The sequence below is a fragment of the Panthera tigris genome, chromosome A2, assembly GCF_018350195.1.
Source record: "Panthera tigris isolate Pti1 chromosome A2, P.tigris_Pti1_mat1.1, whole genome shotgun sequence".
Classification (NCBI taxonomy): Eukaryota; Metazoa; Chordata; class Mammalia; order Carnivora; family Felidae; genus Panthera; species Panthera tigris.
Window position 1 is genome coordinate 161578627 of NC_056661.1, and position 18019 is coordinate 161596645.

The 18019-nt window shown below is 57.7% G+C and overlaps 1 protein-coding gene across 3 annotated transcripts in view; it reads right to left on the reverse strand.

Moving 5' to 3' along the window:
- The window catches only part of KCNH2 (potassium voltage-gated channel subfamily H member 2), a 31975-nt gene extending 18792 nt beyond the window's left edge, over nucleotides 1-13183 (reverse strand). For all 3 annotated transcript variants that reach the window (XM_042975366.1, XM_042975354.1, XM_042975344.1), the window contains exons 1-2: nucleotides 13073-13183; nucleotides 10085-10315 (exon numbers count right to left, since the gene is read on the reverse strand). In XM_042975366.1, the coding sequence (XP_042831300.1) occupies nucleotides 10085-10315; nucleotides 13073-13148 (307 nt within the window). In that variant the 5' untranslated portion in view covers nucleotides 13149-13183. The remainder of the gene's footprint in view (nucleotides 1-10084; nucleotides 10316-13072) is intronic.
- Between the last annotated feature and the right edge of the window lie 4836 nt (nucleotides 13184-18019).

Below are 18019 nucleotides of genomic sequence, written 5' to 3' on the forward strand. Positions count from 1 at the left end.
CCACATGATGTACTGGGGGCACTGTGCACAGGACAGGCCTGGCACCTGGCCTCAATGAGCCAAGGAGTCAAAAGGACCCCATTTCAGAGCCCAGCGTGAGGTGGAGGAAGAGAGAGTAACGCAGGCTGAGGGAAGAGCCTACAGGGCTGAGCTGACCTGCCCCAGTCAGCTGGAGAACTGGGCAATTGCTGTGTGGCTGCAGGCAGGCCACCCACCTCTCTGGACTTCGGTCTCCCTGTAAGTACTGCAGGGACAAGTGATTCCTGCCCTGGGTGCCAGATGAAATGACAGATGGCCTTGTGGAAGCATCCAGAGCTCTAACGAGGCAGGGTGCCGGGTCCCTGCAGGGAAGGTGACCTCGGGGAGGCAGCCATCCTCACCCGGATCACCTCCCTGCCTGGCTCTCGGCAGGAGGAGCTGGGCCCAAAGTCACACTGAGGGCAGGAGGCTGGGGCTCCAGTCCTCCCTGTCCGCCCCCAGGCAGAGAGGCTGTCTCTGTCGGCGGCAGCCCAGGGCTGTGCAGTGTCAGGTTATATTTAGCCTGGTGGCGGCGACAGGAAGGTGCAGCAGGAACTGCTCCTGGCCAGGGGCCACCGTGTCGCTAACACCGCTCTCATGGGCAGCTGGGGTCCCAGGGAAGGCCAGGGATATTGCAGGCTCAGGGGACAGAATAGGGAACCCTGAGAGGTCAGCCAGTGAGTGTGTGTGTGTGGGGGGGGGGGTCCTCTGCCCCTGACTCCCTCCAGGAGCTGAGCAATGCAGAATGACCGCTGTAGGGCAGGAGCTGGGAAGCCATGATCCGGCCCCCGACTCACTCAGAAAGACCATCTCCCATCTCCAGACAGACGCCTCCACCAGCCTGACACCTTCCCAGGGATTTATAGGGTCATTTATAGGGCCCTCTGGGGCCCTCTGTGCTGCGAGCCAGACTCCCCCGCAAACCCACTGCACGGCCAGCCTGTGCCACCTTTCCCCAGGGACAATGCAACAGCCTCAGGAGAAGAGTTCTTTCTAGACAAGCCCTGGGTCCAAGCCCCATCCACCTCCAGGGACACAGCCACGTGTCTATGTAATCTGGGAGCCACGACCTTGCCCTGCCCCCAGGAGCCTTGGGAAGGTGAAACAAGGCCATGTTCACGTGGGGAAGGCTGCTCTCCAGTTCCGTTCTCATTCCCCTCCTCCAAGCTTTCCCTTCCCCCTCCTACTTCCTGGAGTCTGCCCCCCCTTGGAATCCTCCGGAATCCCTGATCCCAACCACCTCAGACCTTTCAGCCCGCCCCCCCCCGGGTGGGCCTCCCAGCCTGCCGGGTCCCGGGTGCTCCCTCAGAGCCCCTTCAGGGCACCCCAGCTTCGCCTGGTTCTCCAACTCCACAGCCCCCACCCCTCCTCCTGCCAGCTCCTGCCATCCCTCCAGGACCCGCAGGACTCCCCTCTACAAAGATGTTACTGACTGCTCCATCTGGCCCATGTGATATGTCTCTTTGAGAATTTCTAACACTATATCCCTAATGTAGGAGGTAATTGTGCACTGGCTTCTGGGGTGAGCTTCCTTCTTTCCCCCCTACCCAAGCTGGAGCCCTGAGGCCAGGGCTGGGCTGGTTTCACAGGAAGTCCTGGGCAAGCAGGTATCCAAGGACTGGTCGTCAGGGTGGTGACCTGCACTTAGGTGGGTGCAGACAGGGCCATCCCCCCTCCCATCTAAACTCCCTTTCAGATCCCGGGGTGCCAACTGGCCTTTCATGATAGAATTTGCCCATTTCAAAACCGTGCTGAGTCGAGACAGTTGTTGGAACCACCATGAGAATCAAGGTGTCTTTTCTTGAAGTGCTATTAAATCTAATCAACAGCGTGGAACATAAAGGCCGGCAGCCCAGGAACCAGGGCAGGGGACCAGAGCAAGAGCCACAAAGGCACGGAGTTTCTGAGCCTCAGACCCCTACCAGTGCTCTTTCCTGTGACTCCCGCACAGCCTGCCGCTGGGCAGCGAGGGCAAACAGCCACAGTCCACCAGGAAACAACCTGGGGTCCCGACCTGCCTCCAACTGTCTGCAAGCCCCAGAACTACATGCCCACCTTAGCTCCCAGCATACCCCAGAGAGCCAGGGGATGCCTTGAGAACACCCACCCCAATTCCAGCACTCTCATCGATCGCCCAGGCGGCCACAGCTTCTCAATCATTAAAGCAAGAGCTGTATTCCCTCCAGGACTCTCCCCGTTCACAGGACGCTGGGACGCTCCAAAGAACAAATGCAGGTACAAATGCAGACACCCGTGAAGCCTCCTGAGGAGTCAGATGGACCTCTGACCATCAAAACACATGGCAATGACCCAAACAAAGACATAGAAAACTGGCATTGTCTGCAGATGATAGGATCATCTCCCCACAGAACCAACAAAATCAACAGAGAAACAATTAGAACTAATAAGAGAGCAAGCTCAATGAGGCTGCCAGATGCAAGGTCAGCCCCAAAATGGACAGTATTTCTCTCCACCAGCACAAAACTATTAGAACAGGTAGTCAAAAACAAGGTCTCTTTCGTAATAGCAACAAAAACTATAAAGTAACTAGGAATTGATCAAAAATGCACAAGACCTCTGTGGGGAGGCAGGGGCAGGGAGGGGGGGGACTTAAAACTAATCAAGAGTACAGAAACAATCTGATAAATGGAGAGATAGTCCAGCCTCTCGGATGGGACGGATATTATACAGATGTCAATTCTCCCCCAAATTGATCTGCAAAACTAATCTAATTCCAGTCAAGATTCTAGTATGGGTTTTCTTTCCAGGAACTCGAGAAACTTTCTCTAAAGTTCATAAAGAAGAAGAGAGGTCCACAAATACCTGAGTCAATCTTTAAAAAGAAGAAGAAAGACGGAACATTCGCCTTTCCAGATACTAAAACATACTAAATGCCACAGTTGTTTTAGTGTGGTTTTGATGCAAGAAGAGACAAATAAATATTTGGAACAGAACAGGGAGCTCCAAGACAGACCCATGGATAGATGGGAAATTAGCTTACGATCAAGGTGGCCCCACGAATCCTGGAAAAGAACAGGCTGTTTACTAGGTGTGTGGGGAAAATTGGCTCACTACACGGAAAAAAATATAACTTGATCCCCACTTGACACCACAGAGGGAGGCTCAGGATGGATGAAAGCCAACCGAGAGAGGTAAAACAATTAAATTAATAGAAGAAAATGGAGCCCTCTGCAACCTCAGGGTGGTGAACAATTTCTTAAACAAAACTTCAAAAGCACAAACAAAGCTAAAAGTCAGTTAATTTGTATCAACACAAAGTGTCTTTGTCGGATAAAGTTGAGAGATAATTGAACGGGAGAAGATACTTGCAATATCTCCATCCAACAGGAATGAATGTCTGGAAGCCATATATTGAATATTTAACTGTAAGCATGTGTATTTCTAGAATACCCAAGCAACTCCTGCAAAAGACAGTAGCTTCATGAGAAAAGTGAGCAAAGATGGGCGCCTGGGTGGCTCAGTTGGTTGAGCATCCGACTTCAGCTCAGGTCATGATCTGAAGGTTCTTGGATTCGAGCCCCGCGTCGGGCTCTGTGCTGACAGCTTGGAGCCTGGAGCCTGCTTTGGATTCTGTGTCTTTCTCTCTGCCCCTCCCCCGCTCGTGCTCCGTGTCTCTCTCTCTCTCTCTCTCTCTCTCTCTCTCACTCTCTCTCTCTCTCTCTCAAAAATAAATAAACACTAAAAAAAAAAAGAGAGAAAGAAAGAAAAGTGAGCAAGGATATGAACAGGCAACTCACAGGCAAATCGACACAAAACGCAATGGAGCCTAAGACATGCCAGGACTCACACAGTATCAAACAAATGCAAATTTAAGGCAGCCAGTTATCACTTTCACCTATTAGGTTGGCAAAAATTATAAACGTGGATGACGCCAAGTGTGGCAGAGATATGAGGGACTAGAAATCTGGTACCCTGTTTAGGCAAGTGGTGATGGGGGTAGCTATGCTGGGGTACAGTCCGACAGTGCTTAGTTGAATTAAGTGTCCACAAACCTTGTGATCCAGCAATCCCACCCCTGCAGATACATCCCAAAGACATCCTCACCCGAGTCCAGAAGGGACCATGGCTGAGGATGTTCACTGCAGCATTATTTATGCGGGAAATCTGGATATGGCTGCCCAGGAGGGCAGGCAGGTAAACTGAGGTGGGTACACACCACAAAATACAAAGCTACAGACTAGATGCTAAGTAGCAACCTGGATGGACTGAAAGGCATACTCCTGTGCAAGTCAAGTGAACACCAGAATATAATATATAGCACATATCATTTACATAAATTAAGCCTGTGTGTATCCAGACAAAATACACATTTTGCAAGAACATATGCAAGCAACACATTCACAGTAAGTACATCTGAATGGTTGCCTAAGGGGAGGGTAATGGGGCTGGAGAGTGAGATAAAAAGGAAAATGAAATGAAAGAGAAAGAAAAAAAAAAAAGAAACATGAACACAAATACGGTTTCAGTGATTTGAGGGAGAGGCAGAAGCCTGGGGAAGGAGGGGGAGAGGCGAGCAGGGGTTGCGAGCAGGGCACAAGGCAAGGAGGGGAGCACCGTAGGGGACAGAGATGCTGAGGCCCTGGGTCAGCTCACTTCCCCTGGCTGGCCAGGACCTGGGGACACATGGCCGATGGCCAAGCAGGTGCAAGTCTAGCTGAGCCAGAAATTGTTCCAAGTCATTGACTCCGAGTATAGGGCTTCTACAATACAGCACACTGCCCAGCCCTTCATTCATTCATTCATTCATTCATTCATTCATTCATGCATTTGTACCGAGCTCCAGTGTGGACTAGACACAGATACCACAGAGAACAAAACAGACAGGCTACTCTCTGCCTTCGTGGAGCTTATGATCTAGCGGGGGAGGTCAGACACGGCAATCTCGTCCAGAACTGGGAAGGAGGGAGAATATGGGCCAAGGAGAAGACACTTCTTGTCTGGTAGACAGATGACCAAACCAGAGAGAGGCCTGTGTGAGGCCACCCACAGTCCATAGCATGGAGAGCTTTATGGCCCCTAGATTAAAGCCTGCAGGGGATTTTGGGGGACAGCGGTTCATCCAGAGCCTCCCCCATTCTTTTGTTTTTAAGTTTATGTACCTATTTTGAGAGAAAGAGGGTGGGGAGGGACAGAGAGAGAGAGAGAGAGAGAGAGAGAGAGAGAGGGCAGAAGAGAATCCCAAGCAGGCTCCATGCTATCAGCACAGAGCCCGATGCGGGGCTCAATCCCACGAACCGTGAGACCATGACCTGGGCTGAGATCGAGAGTCAGACGCCTAACTGACTGAGCCACCCAGGTGCCCCGAGTCTCCCATTCTCGTCTCGTGTCCCAGGTGTCCCACCACGACCACCTCTTCTAGCCCTGCTCCCATATCAGGGAGGAAAGTTTCTGTCAAAGTCAATCGCACTAAGGGACTGATATTTCCACATTCCCCCCTACATGCAGGGGCAGGTGATGAGAAAGAACATGTTTTTCAAAAGCAAGGCTCATTCTCCACCCAAGCAAAACTTTCCCTAGTGGAGGCATCTGGGGCATCCTCAGAGGGGATATTTAAGTGCAAAAGGGCTTTCTTGGAACCTCTCAAGTCACATCACCCTGGAAGCCACCTCTAGGCAGCAAAGAGGCTGAGTCTCACCCCATCTCACACACCCATGCCGGCCCTCCTGATGCCCACAGCCCCCCTCCCTGGAGCCCAAGGCCACCGTCAAACTCTGCTCTCATTGTGGACGAAGGCTCTGCACAAATATTTACATAGCTCCTCTCCGGGGGCTACAGCAGACACAACACAGAGGAGCCGCCCTCCCAACACTCTCCAGACCCCAGAGCGGGCCAGAAGTGGCTGACACCCTCAGTCTTGGCAGGCTACCTCACCCCTGGGTGGTGCTGGGACAGGAAGCTCCCAAGCAGGCCAGGGCACCCTACTCTAGCTCAGGAATGACCCTTCCCTAGCGGCCTTGCAGAAGAAATGCTGGCTGGGGGCAGCAGGGCCCCCCAGGCCCCTGGGCCCTGCTCCTGGCTACCGTGCAGGGGCACGTGCACGTGCTCTCACACGCCACGTATCCAAGCCACCCAGGCCCTGACTGGAGGCCCAAGGTGGAGGGAGCCCCCGTGAGGCTTCCACCCTTGAGACAGGTGCTGCCTGCGTCTAAACTCATTCCTCCAGAAATCGCTCTGGTGTGCTCCCATCTCAGGGACACAGGACACACCTGGACCCCCACCTCTGTCTCACCTGTCTGCCTGGCCTCAGTATACCCAGGGGCTCCTTCACCAGCAGCCCAGCTGATGAGGGTCTGGGCGCCTGAGGATCACGACCTGGACAGGGGCACAGGAGGTGGGCGTCTGAGCTTGGGCAGAGCTCGGCCACGATGGAAAAGGGAGGAGTCTCAGAGTGTCACAGTGAGGAGTCTGATCAGGGGACACGGAGGAAACGGGGAAATGGCCCGGTATATATGGAGGGTTGCTGGGGCCCGAAGTGTCTGCCCAAGCACCTGAGACGCTGTAGTCTGAGTCTGGGAACCACACAGCAGTGGGTGTGAGGCCACCACTGGGGCTCTGGCTCCCCGTGGGCACTAGGGACACTGGGGAGCATGCTGGCCCCATGGTCCCCACCCCTCTCCCAGCCCACAGCTCAGCTGTTGCAGTGGGGGCCCTCTGACCCTGTCGCCATGGCAACCAGCCTGCAGCTGGAGTGGAGAAGCCGACTGACTCTTCTCTAGAGACACCCCCGTCCCCCACCCACGCACAGGCCCCCGGGGACACAGGGACGTGGAGACCAGGCCAGAACAGGCAGAGGTATGGGGAGCCAGAGAGAGAGACTTCCAGATAGAGCCCAGAGGGGCAGAGGAAGAGAGGTGAGGAGGAAGGCTCAGGGGTGCTGTAGGGAGGGAAGAAGGGAGACAGGTGTAAGGAGGAAGAGATAAAGACCAAGGGGACAGGAGTCGGCAGGGAGGCCACCTTGGAAGAGAAGAGGAGCAGAGTCCCTGAGCAGAGGCTGAACTCGGTGGGAGGCGGGGCGCAGACAGATGAAAACAGAGAGCAGAGAACAAAAGGGACAGAGAGCAGGGGGCCTCCCTGAGGCCTGGCAGAGGACAGAGCAAGTGAGGAAGCGCCGCCAAAGGACCCACCACCCACCCCTCCAACCGTGGAGGGACACAGGTGTGCATCAGCAGCACCTGCCACCAAGACGTGGCCCCAGGGCCCCCCAGGCTGCTACTGCCTGCCGGCCCCAAGCTGCCGGCTCTACTCCCAGGTCCGTCTTAATCCTGGGCTTCGTGTTAAGGGGCACGGACACAGGGCCGGCGAGCCCTGGCACCTCGTGTCTCTCCCTCCAGCCCGCACCCACCCCCCGCCCCAAGTCTGGCCTCCCCACCTCCCAGCAGTCCCGGCACCTAAATAATGGGGCTGTCTGGCTCCAGGCCCTGACACTGCACAGAGCTAGGCTTGAGGCACCGACACAGCACAGCTGTCCACAGTGGCGCCTGCCAGCAAAAGGCCCCGCCTCCTTCCCAGCCACCCACCTCCCTGGAGCTGAAGCCCGGGGACCCACTCTCCGGTGGCTGGCCCAGGCAGAGACCCAGAAAAGGGGCTGGACAGAAGCGAGTGGCGGCACTGCCCTTCCTCACCTCTGCCTCCCTATTCATACACATACACGGCATACACGGCTCGGGGCAGGCCACAGGCATTTGCCTGAGGGACTAAGCATTTCAAGGCAGAGAGAAGGGAGGCAGAGGAGATCTGTCTGCATCCTGGGCCTCAAGTGCCCGGACAAATGGGGACCCATAGGACCCGAGGGTCAAGGCCAGCCTGTTGGCCAACAGGAGAAACTAGGTGAGAGCAGACAAGAGGGCAGGCAGAGAGGACTGGCACACGATTTTCTGGATGGCATCCCCATTTGGAGAGTAGCGGGAGGGAGGAAAGAACGTGCACTTGGGCAGGGGGCCTGGGTTCTAGTCCCACTTCATCTGCTGGTTAACTAGTAACTGGACCTCTGCTTCTCAGCTTCTCCATCTGTAACTCAAGTGGGCTGGATGAAGTGATCCTCAAGGTCACCAAGATGTCCCGATAGCACCTCAGAAGAAGGGGTCCCATGGCCATCTTCTCCCAAAGGAGCCATCTTGGGACGAGAGGGAGAGCCAGTTCCCCGAGCACCATGGGGAAGACGGAAGCACCCAGGCCCCTGTTGCCAAGGGGCTGCGTGAGCACCTTACCCTGGAAGCAGAAACAGGCTCAAGGCAGGAACCAAGTTCTCAAGCTACCTAATTTCTGGTGTTAGACCTGATCCCAGGACTTACGTATCAACATTCCTTTCATCACACCAATGGTTTGCAAACTTTCAGAATCAAATTGTACACAAAGTCACGTGCAGGATACAGATATGCCTGTACCTATGTGGGGCCATTTTTAATAGGTGACAGCAAAGCAGGACGGGTCGGGCTCGGATCAGACAGACAGAGCTCCGTTCCCAGCTCTGCCACCTTCTAGCTGTGCGACTTTGGTGCAATTTCTTAATTTCCCTGAACTTCAGTTTCCTCATCCATAAAATGGAGATGCAAATGGTGTCTACCTCCCAGGGCTGTTGTGAAGATTCCATGAGATAAGCTAAGTGAAGCATTTAGCCCAGCGTCCAGCACATAGAAGCCACCCACCAATGCGTGCTAGCACTAGATGGCCCGGCAGATAGAAAAACAGATCTGCTCTGATTCAGGTTCTGGGGAGACTTCAGTGGAAAAACAGAAGGCTTCAGAGTTTGCATCTACTCTCCTGGCCCCTGCCTCCCAGCCAGAACCCCATTTTCTATAAGCAAATTCCCTTCCACAGGACCCCAGTGAGAGTGCCCCTTCTAACGCGGTCCAGTGATCTCACAGGCTGTGCACGCCTGCAAAAGCGGGGCCATCGAGAGATGCAAGGCAGCTTCGCTAGACTGAGCATGCAGGGGATATTCCAGGGACAGCGCCAGGTGCACACAGGACCGCTGGCTCACTCTGCCTACCCACAGGGGAAAGCGGAGAGTGCTATCTACAGCAGGTAAGCTCCCATCTGGCAGTAACCTCATCTGTCTTGTTCACTGAGCTATCTACAGGACCCTAGCACTGCACCTGGCTCACAGGGGTTCAGTAAATGCTCATCAGATACACACTAGTGAGTAGCAGAGTTTGGGCATCCATGGCCAGTCCAGTGGCACCTTCTGGAGCCACCTCCCCAGCCCTCCAATACCTGCAGGCCTGCCAAAGCCCTGTTTCACTGCCCTCCTTGAGCAGAGCCCAGCCCACCAGGGCAGGCACAGTGCGAGAGCAGCCCCGCCCAGGGTTCTGTTTATCCACTGTCCGGAAGCCCAGAGCAGCTGGGCTGGGAGGCGGTGGCTGAGCAGAGACACCTGGCGAAGGAAGGGGTGATGGGTGATGGGCGGGCACTCAAACCATGAGACAAAGGGAACCGAGGTTGTGGGGAGAGGCACGCACCTCCTGCCAGGTGCAGCCTAAGTACAGGAGAGAGAGGAGCAGGAGAAGGACAGCAGAGAGCCAGAGTCCTGCAGCCCCCCCTGCCTCACCCTCAGTGACATCTCTCCAGACCAATCACCTGGCAGGGGCTGCCCTAGGGGAGCTAGAGGCCTGGGCCGGAAGTCAGTGCCCAGCCACCAACCTGACCTTCTGTCAACTCCTTCCACTCACCTGCCATCCCGGCCCCGTCAAACTCCAGCCCACCTACCTCAACCTGCCCACGTTAGCCCAGGGAAAGAAGAAACCAAAGGCGCCATACCCACAGCCAAACAGCCCCTTGGTCACCCCGAAAACCATCCCGCCAGAATGAATGAGGTGAAGAGACCCACTCCGTCCGGCAACCCCAATGCCCAGCTGGCGCCTGCCACCTGACCCGCAGCAGTGGCCCCAGTTAGGGGTCACACACCGCAGGGCACTCGCCGGGTCTCCCGCCACGCTCTGGCCTCGCCCGATCCAGCCGTCCCTACCCCCACCCCAGTCCCTCGCGGCCCCGCCCCCTGGTCGCGACCACGCCCCCTCGTCGCGGCCCCGCCCCGGCCCGCGCCTACCATCCTTCCGGTAGAAGGCGATCTCCACTTTGCGCTCCTCCGCGCCCAGCAGGGCCTGCGCGATCTGCGCGGCCGCGCGGCGCTGCGTGCGCGGCCCGTGCAGGAAGTCGCAGGTGCAGGGCCGCTGCATCACCTCGGCCCGCGAGTAGCCACACAGCTCGCAGAAGCCGTCGTTGCAGTAGATGACGGCGCAGTTCTCCACCCGAGCGTTGGCGATGATGAACTTGCGGCCTGGGGGGGCGGGGATGAGCAGGCACGTGAGCAGGGACCCCTGCCTCGGGGGCTCCCAGCCCTTCCGCGCATTCTCCTGTCACACACAGCCACCCGCCGGGGGACTCCCCGCTCCAGGCAGCACAGCGGCGACTGGGGTCCCTAGCAGGGGGCGAATGCAGCTGTGTGGCCCGACACAGGTGCCTCCGCCGGCCCTGCCCGGCGACGCGCCCCCTCCCCCGCCCGGCCCGCGGGCTGGCTGCATGGCTTCCCCCGGGCAGGCTGCCAGCGGCCCCCCGCCCCCTCCGCGCCCGGGGCCGAGGCCAGCCTGGGCGGGTGTCAGCAACGCGTGTCAGCAGCCGCGGCGGAGGGATAAACACTGGGCCTGGAGAGGGAGCCTGGGAAGGGCCAGAGATGGCGGCTAGCCTTCCCTTGCATCAGGTCGTCCCGCTTCTCTTCCTGACCTCTGCTCTCTAGACTGGGGGCGGGGGTTGGGGGGGGGCGCACACTGGGCACTCCTTACCCCGGGGATCCTTAGGATATCTCTCCCCCAAGTACCTGGGGACCCTACCAGGTCAGTACTTCCCGGGACTTACGCTCCCCTTAAGAGCAGTCAGGGGCTGGACAGTGGGCACTCTAAAGGGGACGAGGGAAGTACCACGTGAACACCTACGATGCCCTCTCTCATTTAATACTCTGACAACCCCATAAGATGGGCATCATTAGCTTTGTTTTATAGGTGAAGAAACTGAGGCTCAAAAGAAGTTCAGAGCCATGCCCACATCTTGCAGCTTGTAAAAGAGCTAGCTTTTGAACTTAGGTCTGACAGAAGAAGGAATAAAAGGAGGGTCACAGGCAGAAGCCCAAGGTCATAGGGAGCAAGGAAAGGGACCTGAGGCTTCAATCCCGGAAAATACCGGGAGCCAGGGATGGACCTGAGACAGTGGCCCGCTTGTAAGAAGACAGACCCAGGGAAGGGAGGCCTTCTTCAGTTTGACCCCGTCAAGATGAGGTGCCCCAATGGACCCATTTCAGCTGGACGTGGGTCACCCACTCCACACCTGCCCCCAGGGCCTAGCTGGCAGGTGAGAAGCAGGCAGGCGGCAGACCCAGCTGGTGCCAGGGAAGATACTCCGGGATAAGAGCTTTTTATAAACACAGAAGTTTCCGGCCACTTTGGCCTTTAATGCTGGGGCTTTGGGTAGCAGTTGGAACTCTGCCCCCTCGCCTTCCAGCAGGCACAGCCCTCTCAGTCTGCAGCTCTGGGCAATCCCATGGACAAGGCCCAGGCTGCTGCAGCAAGGGCTCCCCGACACAGGCTGTCTAAAGCCATCCCTTATCCTGTCTCCGGGAAGTTAGTTTTTGAAGTTGGGTCATCTTTAGGTCAGTTCACCAGGCCTCCACAACTCCCAGGCAGCCATCAGGAGTCAGGGTTCCTTGTCACACGAAAAGACCCCTGACTTGGCCTCCACCTCCACCTAAGCCCAAGGCAGTCCAGAGTGCCAGCCACACACACCAGCTTTGGAGAAGAGAAACCAGCTCCCAGGCCCAGAGAGAGAAGAGCGAGTTTCTTCGAAGGCAGGCCCTACCCCCACCCCTTCCGAGCTCCTGGAATACACCACAGAAGGGATCTGAAAGGCTCCTTTGGCCACCCCCTCCTTTCCAGATGTGGAAACTGATATTCGGAGAAGGAAGAGTCACTCAAGGTCACGTGGCAGTCAGTGGCAGAGATGGGGCCAGAAGCTGAGCCCCCAGATCCTAGCCCAGGTTCTTTTCATGCAGACACAGCCTCCGGGAGCTTTTGAAAAGGAAAGACCCCACCTTGTGGCCCTCCACCGTGTCAGTCTCCTCCCCCTCAGGATCATCTTGTTCCTCTGCTTCAGACAATGCTGCCCGTCAAACTGATCCCTCCCTCCCCCCACCACAGTTACAAGCACACGTTGTCCTGTGCTCACAGGGTCATGGGCAAGGAATGTCACCCGCTCCCTGCTCCCAGGGCCCTTGGCAGTCACACCCACCATGGCACATGCAGCCTTGGAGAGAGACGCACACATGCTGGGAGGATAAAACACCCACACCAGAACATTCACCTAGCCTGGGACACTTCTGGAAGCCTCCCCTACGGGACCAGGCTTAGGGGTGCTGTAGTCCCCATAAAGGGGCTCAGGGCAGGAAAATCAACAATATGGGGGCACTGCATTGAGCCTATTAGACCCTTAGAGCCCAGTCTCAGGCCATGACACCCTGTCACCTGGGAGCCCACAGTTTGCAGCTCTGTCCAAAATACCTCCCCACTGCCCAAGCAGGGCCGAACTCATGGGTCACACACACACACCCCAGGAGCAGGTTAGGCACTGGCTCTAAGTGCTTGGCTCTCAGTCTCTCAAAAACACAGTCAAGACGGCTGAGACACAGTACTTAGTGTCTCACAGTTTGGACCATACATGTTCTGTCCCTGCCCCCACACAGCCCCATCCACATCCAGGCACCGGAGTTAGGGATACCTGCACACTTGAGATGTCACACACACTCCGGATCCTGGAAGCCTGAGCTGAGCCTCCAGCCCTGCGCCCCAATACAGCCCCCTTGGCTCCAAACCCACGGCCCCCAGCACCAAGCCTTGCCCTCGAGACCCCTGGCCAGCGCCTTGAGGCCACCAGCCCCCATTGACTCGCACCAGCCCGAAGCACACGGCCGGGGCACGCCCCTCCATTCACACTCGGGAGCGCTCGGCCCGCCCCCAGAGCCCCCTCCCCGCCGGCCCCCTCCCCCACTCACTCTGGCCCTCAAACTTGCGGATGATGGTGTCCAGGAAGGTGTTCTGCGGCGCGACATGGCCCCTCCGCACCGGCATCCTGAGCCCATGGGCGGGCCGGGCGGGCCCCCACCCACCCCGGCCCGGCCCGGCCCGACACAGGCTTCGGGTGGCCCGGCCCGGCCGTGATCCCCGCACCCCGCGGCCAAGCAGACCACGGGCGGGGCCGGGACTCGGTTGCGGGCGCGGGGTCCCCGCTCGGCTCCCGGCTCCTGACCGCGGGCCGGGCCTGGAGCCGCCTGAGCTCGGGCCGCCCGGCCGCCCGCACACCTGTCTGCCGGCCCCCTCCGAGCCACGGGCCCCGCTCCGCCGCGTCCCCGCGCTGCGCTCCGCCCGCCCGAGCGCCGGGCTCCCGGCTCCCGCCCGCCGCGCCGACAGCCGCTCCGGCGCCCGCGGCTCCGGCTGCGCCTGCGGCTCGGCCCGGCGGCGGAAGGGTTAACGCGGCGCGCGCCCCTCGGGCTCCGGCCCCCGCCTCCCGGCCCCCTCCCGCCCGCCGCGCGCCCGCAGCACCGCCCTCTTCCCCCCCACACCCCGCGCGCCCGCCCTTCCCATTGGCTGAGCAGCGTCAAGGGCTCCCCCCACCCCAGCCCCTAGCTCAGCCCAGGAGCCCCCGGGACTCGCGCGCCCCAAAGAGGGGGAAGGGGCCCCTAGGTAGGGGAACAGTGAGGGTAGGTGTGATGACCGGCCTTCAGACGGCCAGGGAGGGGCCTGGGGATTCCACCCCCGACCCCCGGGCTGGAAGGACTGAGAAACCTGACTTGGAGAGGTCTGGCCCCTTATGCCCTTGTCGCCCACCACTCCAAGCACAGGCTGGATACACACAACAAGCGCCCAAAGCCCGCTGTAGGTGACACGGGCGAGGCCTGGGCCCTGGGAGGATGAGCCCAGGGTCAGGGGAGGCACGGGAAACGTGAAGGGCAAGATGATCTGCAGGCCCCGGGTGGGACGCGATTTGGAATAAGGGTGGGTGAGATTTAGGAGGGGCACGCACCCAGAGCAACCCCCCAACACAAACACACACACACACACACACAGGCGCGCGCGCGCGCGCGCGCGTACACACACACGGCCCTCTCTGGGGTTATTCGGGGCTCTCCTGAACAGAGAGGTAGAAAGGTACATTTTGACACGGCCTCCTAGCTGCGGGATCAAAGATAGGCCCCTGAGCGCGAGTTTCCAGCCTGGGGATCCCCTTGTGCGAGTGGCCCTCCCTCCCTCTGCAGCGCGGGCCAGCCTTGCAGGCCCAATCCGCGGCGGGCTCGGGGCCCTGCGGCGCTGCGGCGGCCCAGCCCCTCGGAAAACCCTGGCCTAGCCGCAGGCCCCTCCCCCCCGGGCCAGCTGGCTCACTCCAGCTGCAGCTCCCTTATTTAGGCAAGGAGGCCCGAGGATGCTCAAGGGCAGGCAGGGTGTCTGCCCGCCGCCTGCCCACCGCCTGCCTCGGTCTCAGTGAGGGTCTCTGGGGCACGGTGTCCCCGGTCTTCGCAGCCAGGCGGGGCCCTGCGAAGGCCAGGGCAGGGAGGCCGAGTGTTGACAGCTGAGCTGGCCGGTGGGGAGGAGTCGCCAGCTGAGCGGCCAGCCTCGGGTCCCCTCCCCTGCAGCCCAGATCTGAGGCTCCGCTAGATGGATGGGGCCATGTGGGGGCCCCTGAGGGCTTGCAGCTGCCTCTGTCCTTGGAGCAAGGGGGTGGGTCTTGTCACCGGGGAGAACCATCATGGGATGTAGGGGGAGGGGAGGAACAAAGGGCAAAGAAGGAAGCGGAGTCTGGAAGGAGAAAGGCCCAGAGGAAGAGGTCTTGGTGAGACCACCCTACCCAGACTCGCACCTTCCACCCAGGAGCAAAAAAGATGCACACACCGGGGCCAGATGGGGCCACTGGCCAGCAGATGACACCTCTTTTTTATTTGCTGGTGGGTGGGCAGTGACTCAGGGAGGCAGCCAGTGGGAGAGAAGGAGGTGGCTCCACCAGCTGATGCTAAAAAAGACCAGAGGCTCTTGCCTGTACAGTCATTCCTTCGGCCCTCTCCACCTCCGGCAGCTTCCTCGCTCGCACTCCAAGACGCCTGGGGCCTTCCTTAGCACAACTCCCCTTCTTTTGTGACCTGGTGTCAGGCACAACAGCCCATCTGGGTACTACTGCCAGGCCCCTCCTCCACACCACCACCACCACTACCTACCCCCTGCCTCCCCGACACTGGGTTGCCTGCCCTAAGTCCAGGCTGATTCAAGTTGGAGCTGGGTGGCTTCCCCTCCAGACTGGGGGGGGTTGAGAGAGTCAGGAAGGGTTCGCAGTGTGGACAGGCGCCAGGAGAGAGGATATGGAGGAGGACGTCTGCGGCGTTCCCTTCTCTCCAGAACCAAGGCCGAAGGGAAGGGAGCTGGTCACTTGGCCTGGCCAGCTGTTCCTGCTGCGGTACCCGTGTTCCCGGGACAGGCCTGTGCTCTCATCCCGGGACAGGCCTGGGTTGAGAGGGACAGGGTCAGAGGGACCCTTGATCCTCCCAAAAGAGAAAAGACCAGGCACAGAGTAGCCTTCCTCCTGGGCACAGATACAGGTGTGAAGAGAGCTGTTCCCTCAGGCTAAGGAGAGGCAAATCTCTCTCTCTCTCTCTCTCTCTCTCTCTCTCTCAGAAGTCAAGCAGAACGCAGGTTTCTGACTTCCTGGAGGTTGAGAGGAGAGTCTGAAGGCAGTCCCACTAAGCCACCCCCACAGCCAAGGATGGGGATGAGGAAGGGGAGCTGTGAAACGGGGGTGAGGTGTCTCCAAAGACATCCTTCTTGGGGCCACAGGTGCCAGGCATGTAGAGGTATAGGGCAACAGAGAAGCTGATGAAGATGCCTGCCCCACCTTCCCACCCTCACTACCCCCAGATTAAGGAGCAAGAGGAAAGTGCCCAACCTTAAAACCCAGAGTAACCAGAATCTACCCATCCTACTTTGGGCTCACAGAGCCATTTGCAAAGAGGTTCCAGGGAAGACCTCTTCCCGAAATCTGCCTGTGACTGAGGGAAGGCAGAGGCTGTATTGACAGTGGGACACATAGGCTCCTCCCAGCTCCCAGAAAGAGACAATTTAGGGAGAAAAGTCTATGGAGAAAACATCCTGCCCATCCCACTTTGAGCTCCTGCTCAGTTTGAGGGAGTCAAGCCAGGGCATCCTGGAACGAGACAAGAAATTGAAGTCTGTGCTTGCTGGTGGACCCCCAAGGAGCAGGCCAAGCAAGACAAAGACAAAATAGGACCCAAGAGAGCAAGTGATAATCACAGGGGACTGGGAAGCAGTTCCAGTCAGATGGGCGCAGGGAAGACAGCTTAGGAAGAAATGATTCCTCAGAACCCCCCCCCCGGGGGGGGGTGGCGTGCAGGGAAGAACACAGTGAGGTCCCTCGCTGTGCAAGGGGAAGTTCAGGCTGCATTGTGTGGTCTTATTTTTCTGTGGAACTGAGTCCTGAGAAACGGGATTTTTCAGATATGAACTGGGGTTGGAGGGGAGTAAGGTCAAAGAAGCCCCTCCAGAACTGGGGCTCAGGGCTTGCTGAAAGCAAGGAAGGAAGGGAAGGGAGAGTCAAAGGAGGGGAGGGAGGGCAACCCACCTCAGCCCCATAGCAAAGGAGCAAAGGAGCCAGAGCTCCCTCCAGTCACTGCCATCTACAAATCCCCCTGTCAACCCCGCCCCATAATCGAGGTCTCCCACCAACCTGCTACCAGCTGCCGGTGGGACTTTTCCACTGCCATGGGGGTATCAAAAGAAGCAAGGAAGGTGCTGGACACTAGGATTTGGGAAACCTGACTGCTGATTCTGGTTCTACCAATCACATCCATACATGTCCACTGGGGGCTTCTGACATTCTGGGCCCTAGGTGCCAGACACTGTTAGGGGGGGGGGGGGAACAGAAGGGATAAGCCAGGATCCCTCATCCAGGTAGTCACAGTCTACTGAGGCTTGAGAAAGGCAGAGGGCAGAAAGAAACAGTGCAGTCTGCGTTAAGTGCTGTGGGATTACAAGGAGGTGTGTTCACCTTCAACTGGGGGAGTCTGGGAGGGAGGACCCTGCAACGGAAGGAGGTTTCAGAGCAGGTCTTTGAAGATTGAGATGGGGCAGGGCAGGAGCACTGCAGGTGGAAGAGACAACAATAAGCAAAGGCATCGAGACTGGAGAATAAAGATTAGGTCTGGGGACAAAACAGTTTGGCGTGGTGTCATGGGAGCATTAGATGAGAGCCGTTAGCACTAGACTGAGGAGTCTGGATGTTATTCTATGTGCACAAGAACAATGATGGCAGCTGAAATGTATGGCCCACAAATATAGAAATCATATTTGTCTTTGTATAGATCCTAGCATATAGTCAGTATCTGATAAAGGTCTGTTGAATTAATGAAATGTGTATAACAGTTTGGAGAAACTGAGGCAAACATGAGGTGTTTCAATTACTTATTGCTGCCTAAGAGCCATCCCAAACTCCAGGACTTAAATCAATGACAGTGTTTATTTTGTCCATGTCTCTGCCATTTGGGCAGGTTCAGCCAGGACCACTTGGTCTGCGCCACTCATATCGGGACTAAAAAGCTCATTTGCTCACATTTGGTGGATGATGCTGGCTGTCAGCCAGGGTTGGGGCCAGAACACCTAAAAGCCTTTCCTTGTGGCTGCCTGGCTTCCTCACACCATGATGGCTGGGTTGAAGGGTAAGTGTCCCAAGAGCGGTTCAGGCAACAGTTGTACCACCTTTAATAACGTAGCCTCAAAAGTCACATAAAAGAACTTCTGCCATAATCATGGCTCATCAAAGAGAGGAAAAAGACCCGCACTTCTCAGTGGAGGAGTGTGACTGACATATTATAAGAAAAACATGTGCGATGGTATCTATTGGCACCACCATCTTGAAAAAATATAACCCTCCCCAGCAAGGTACG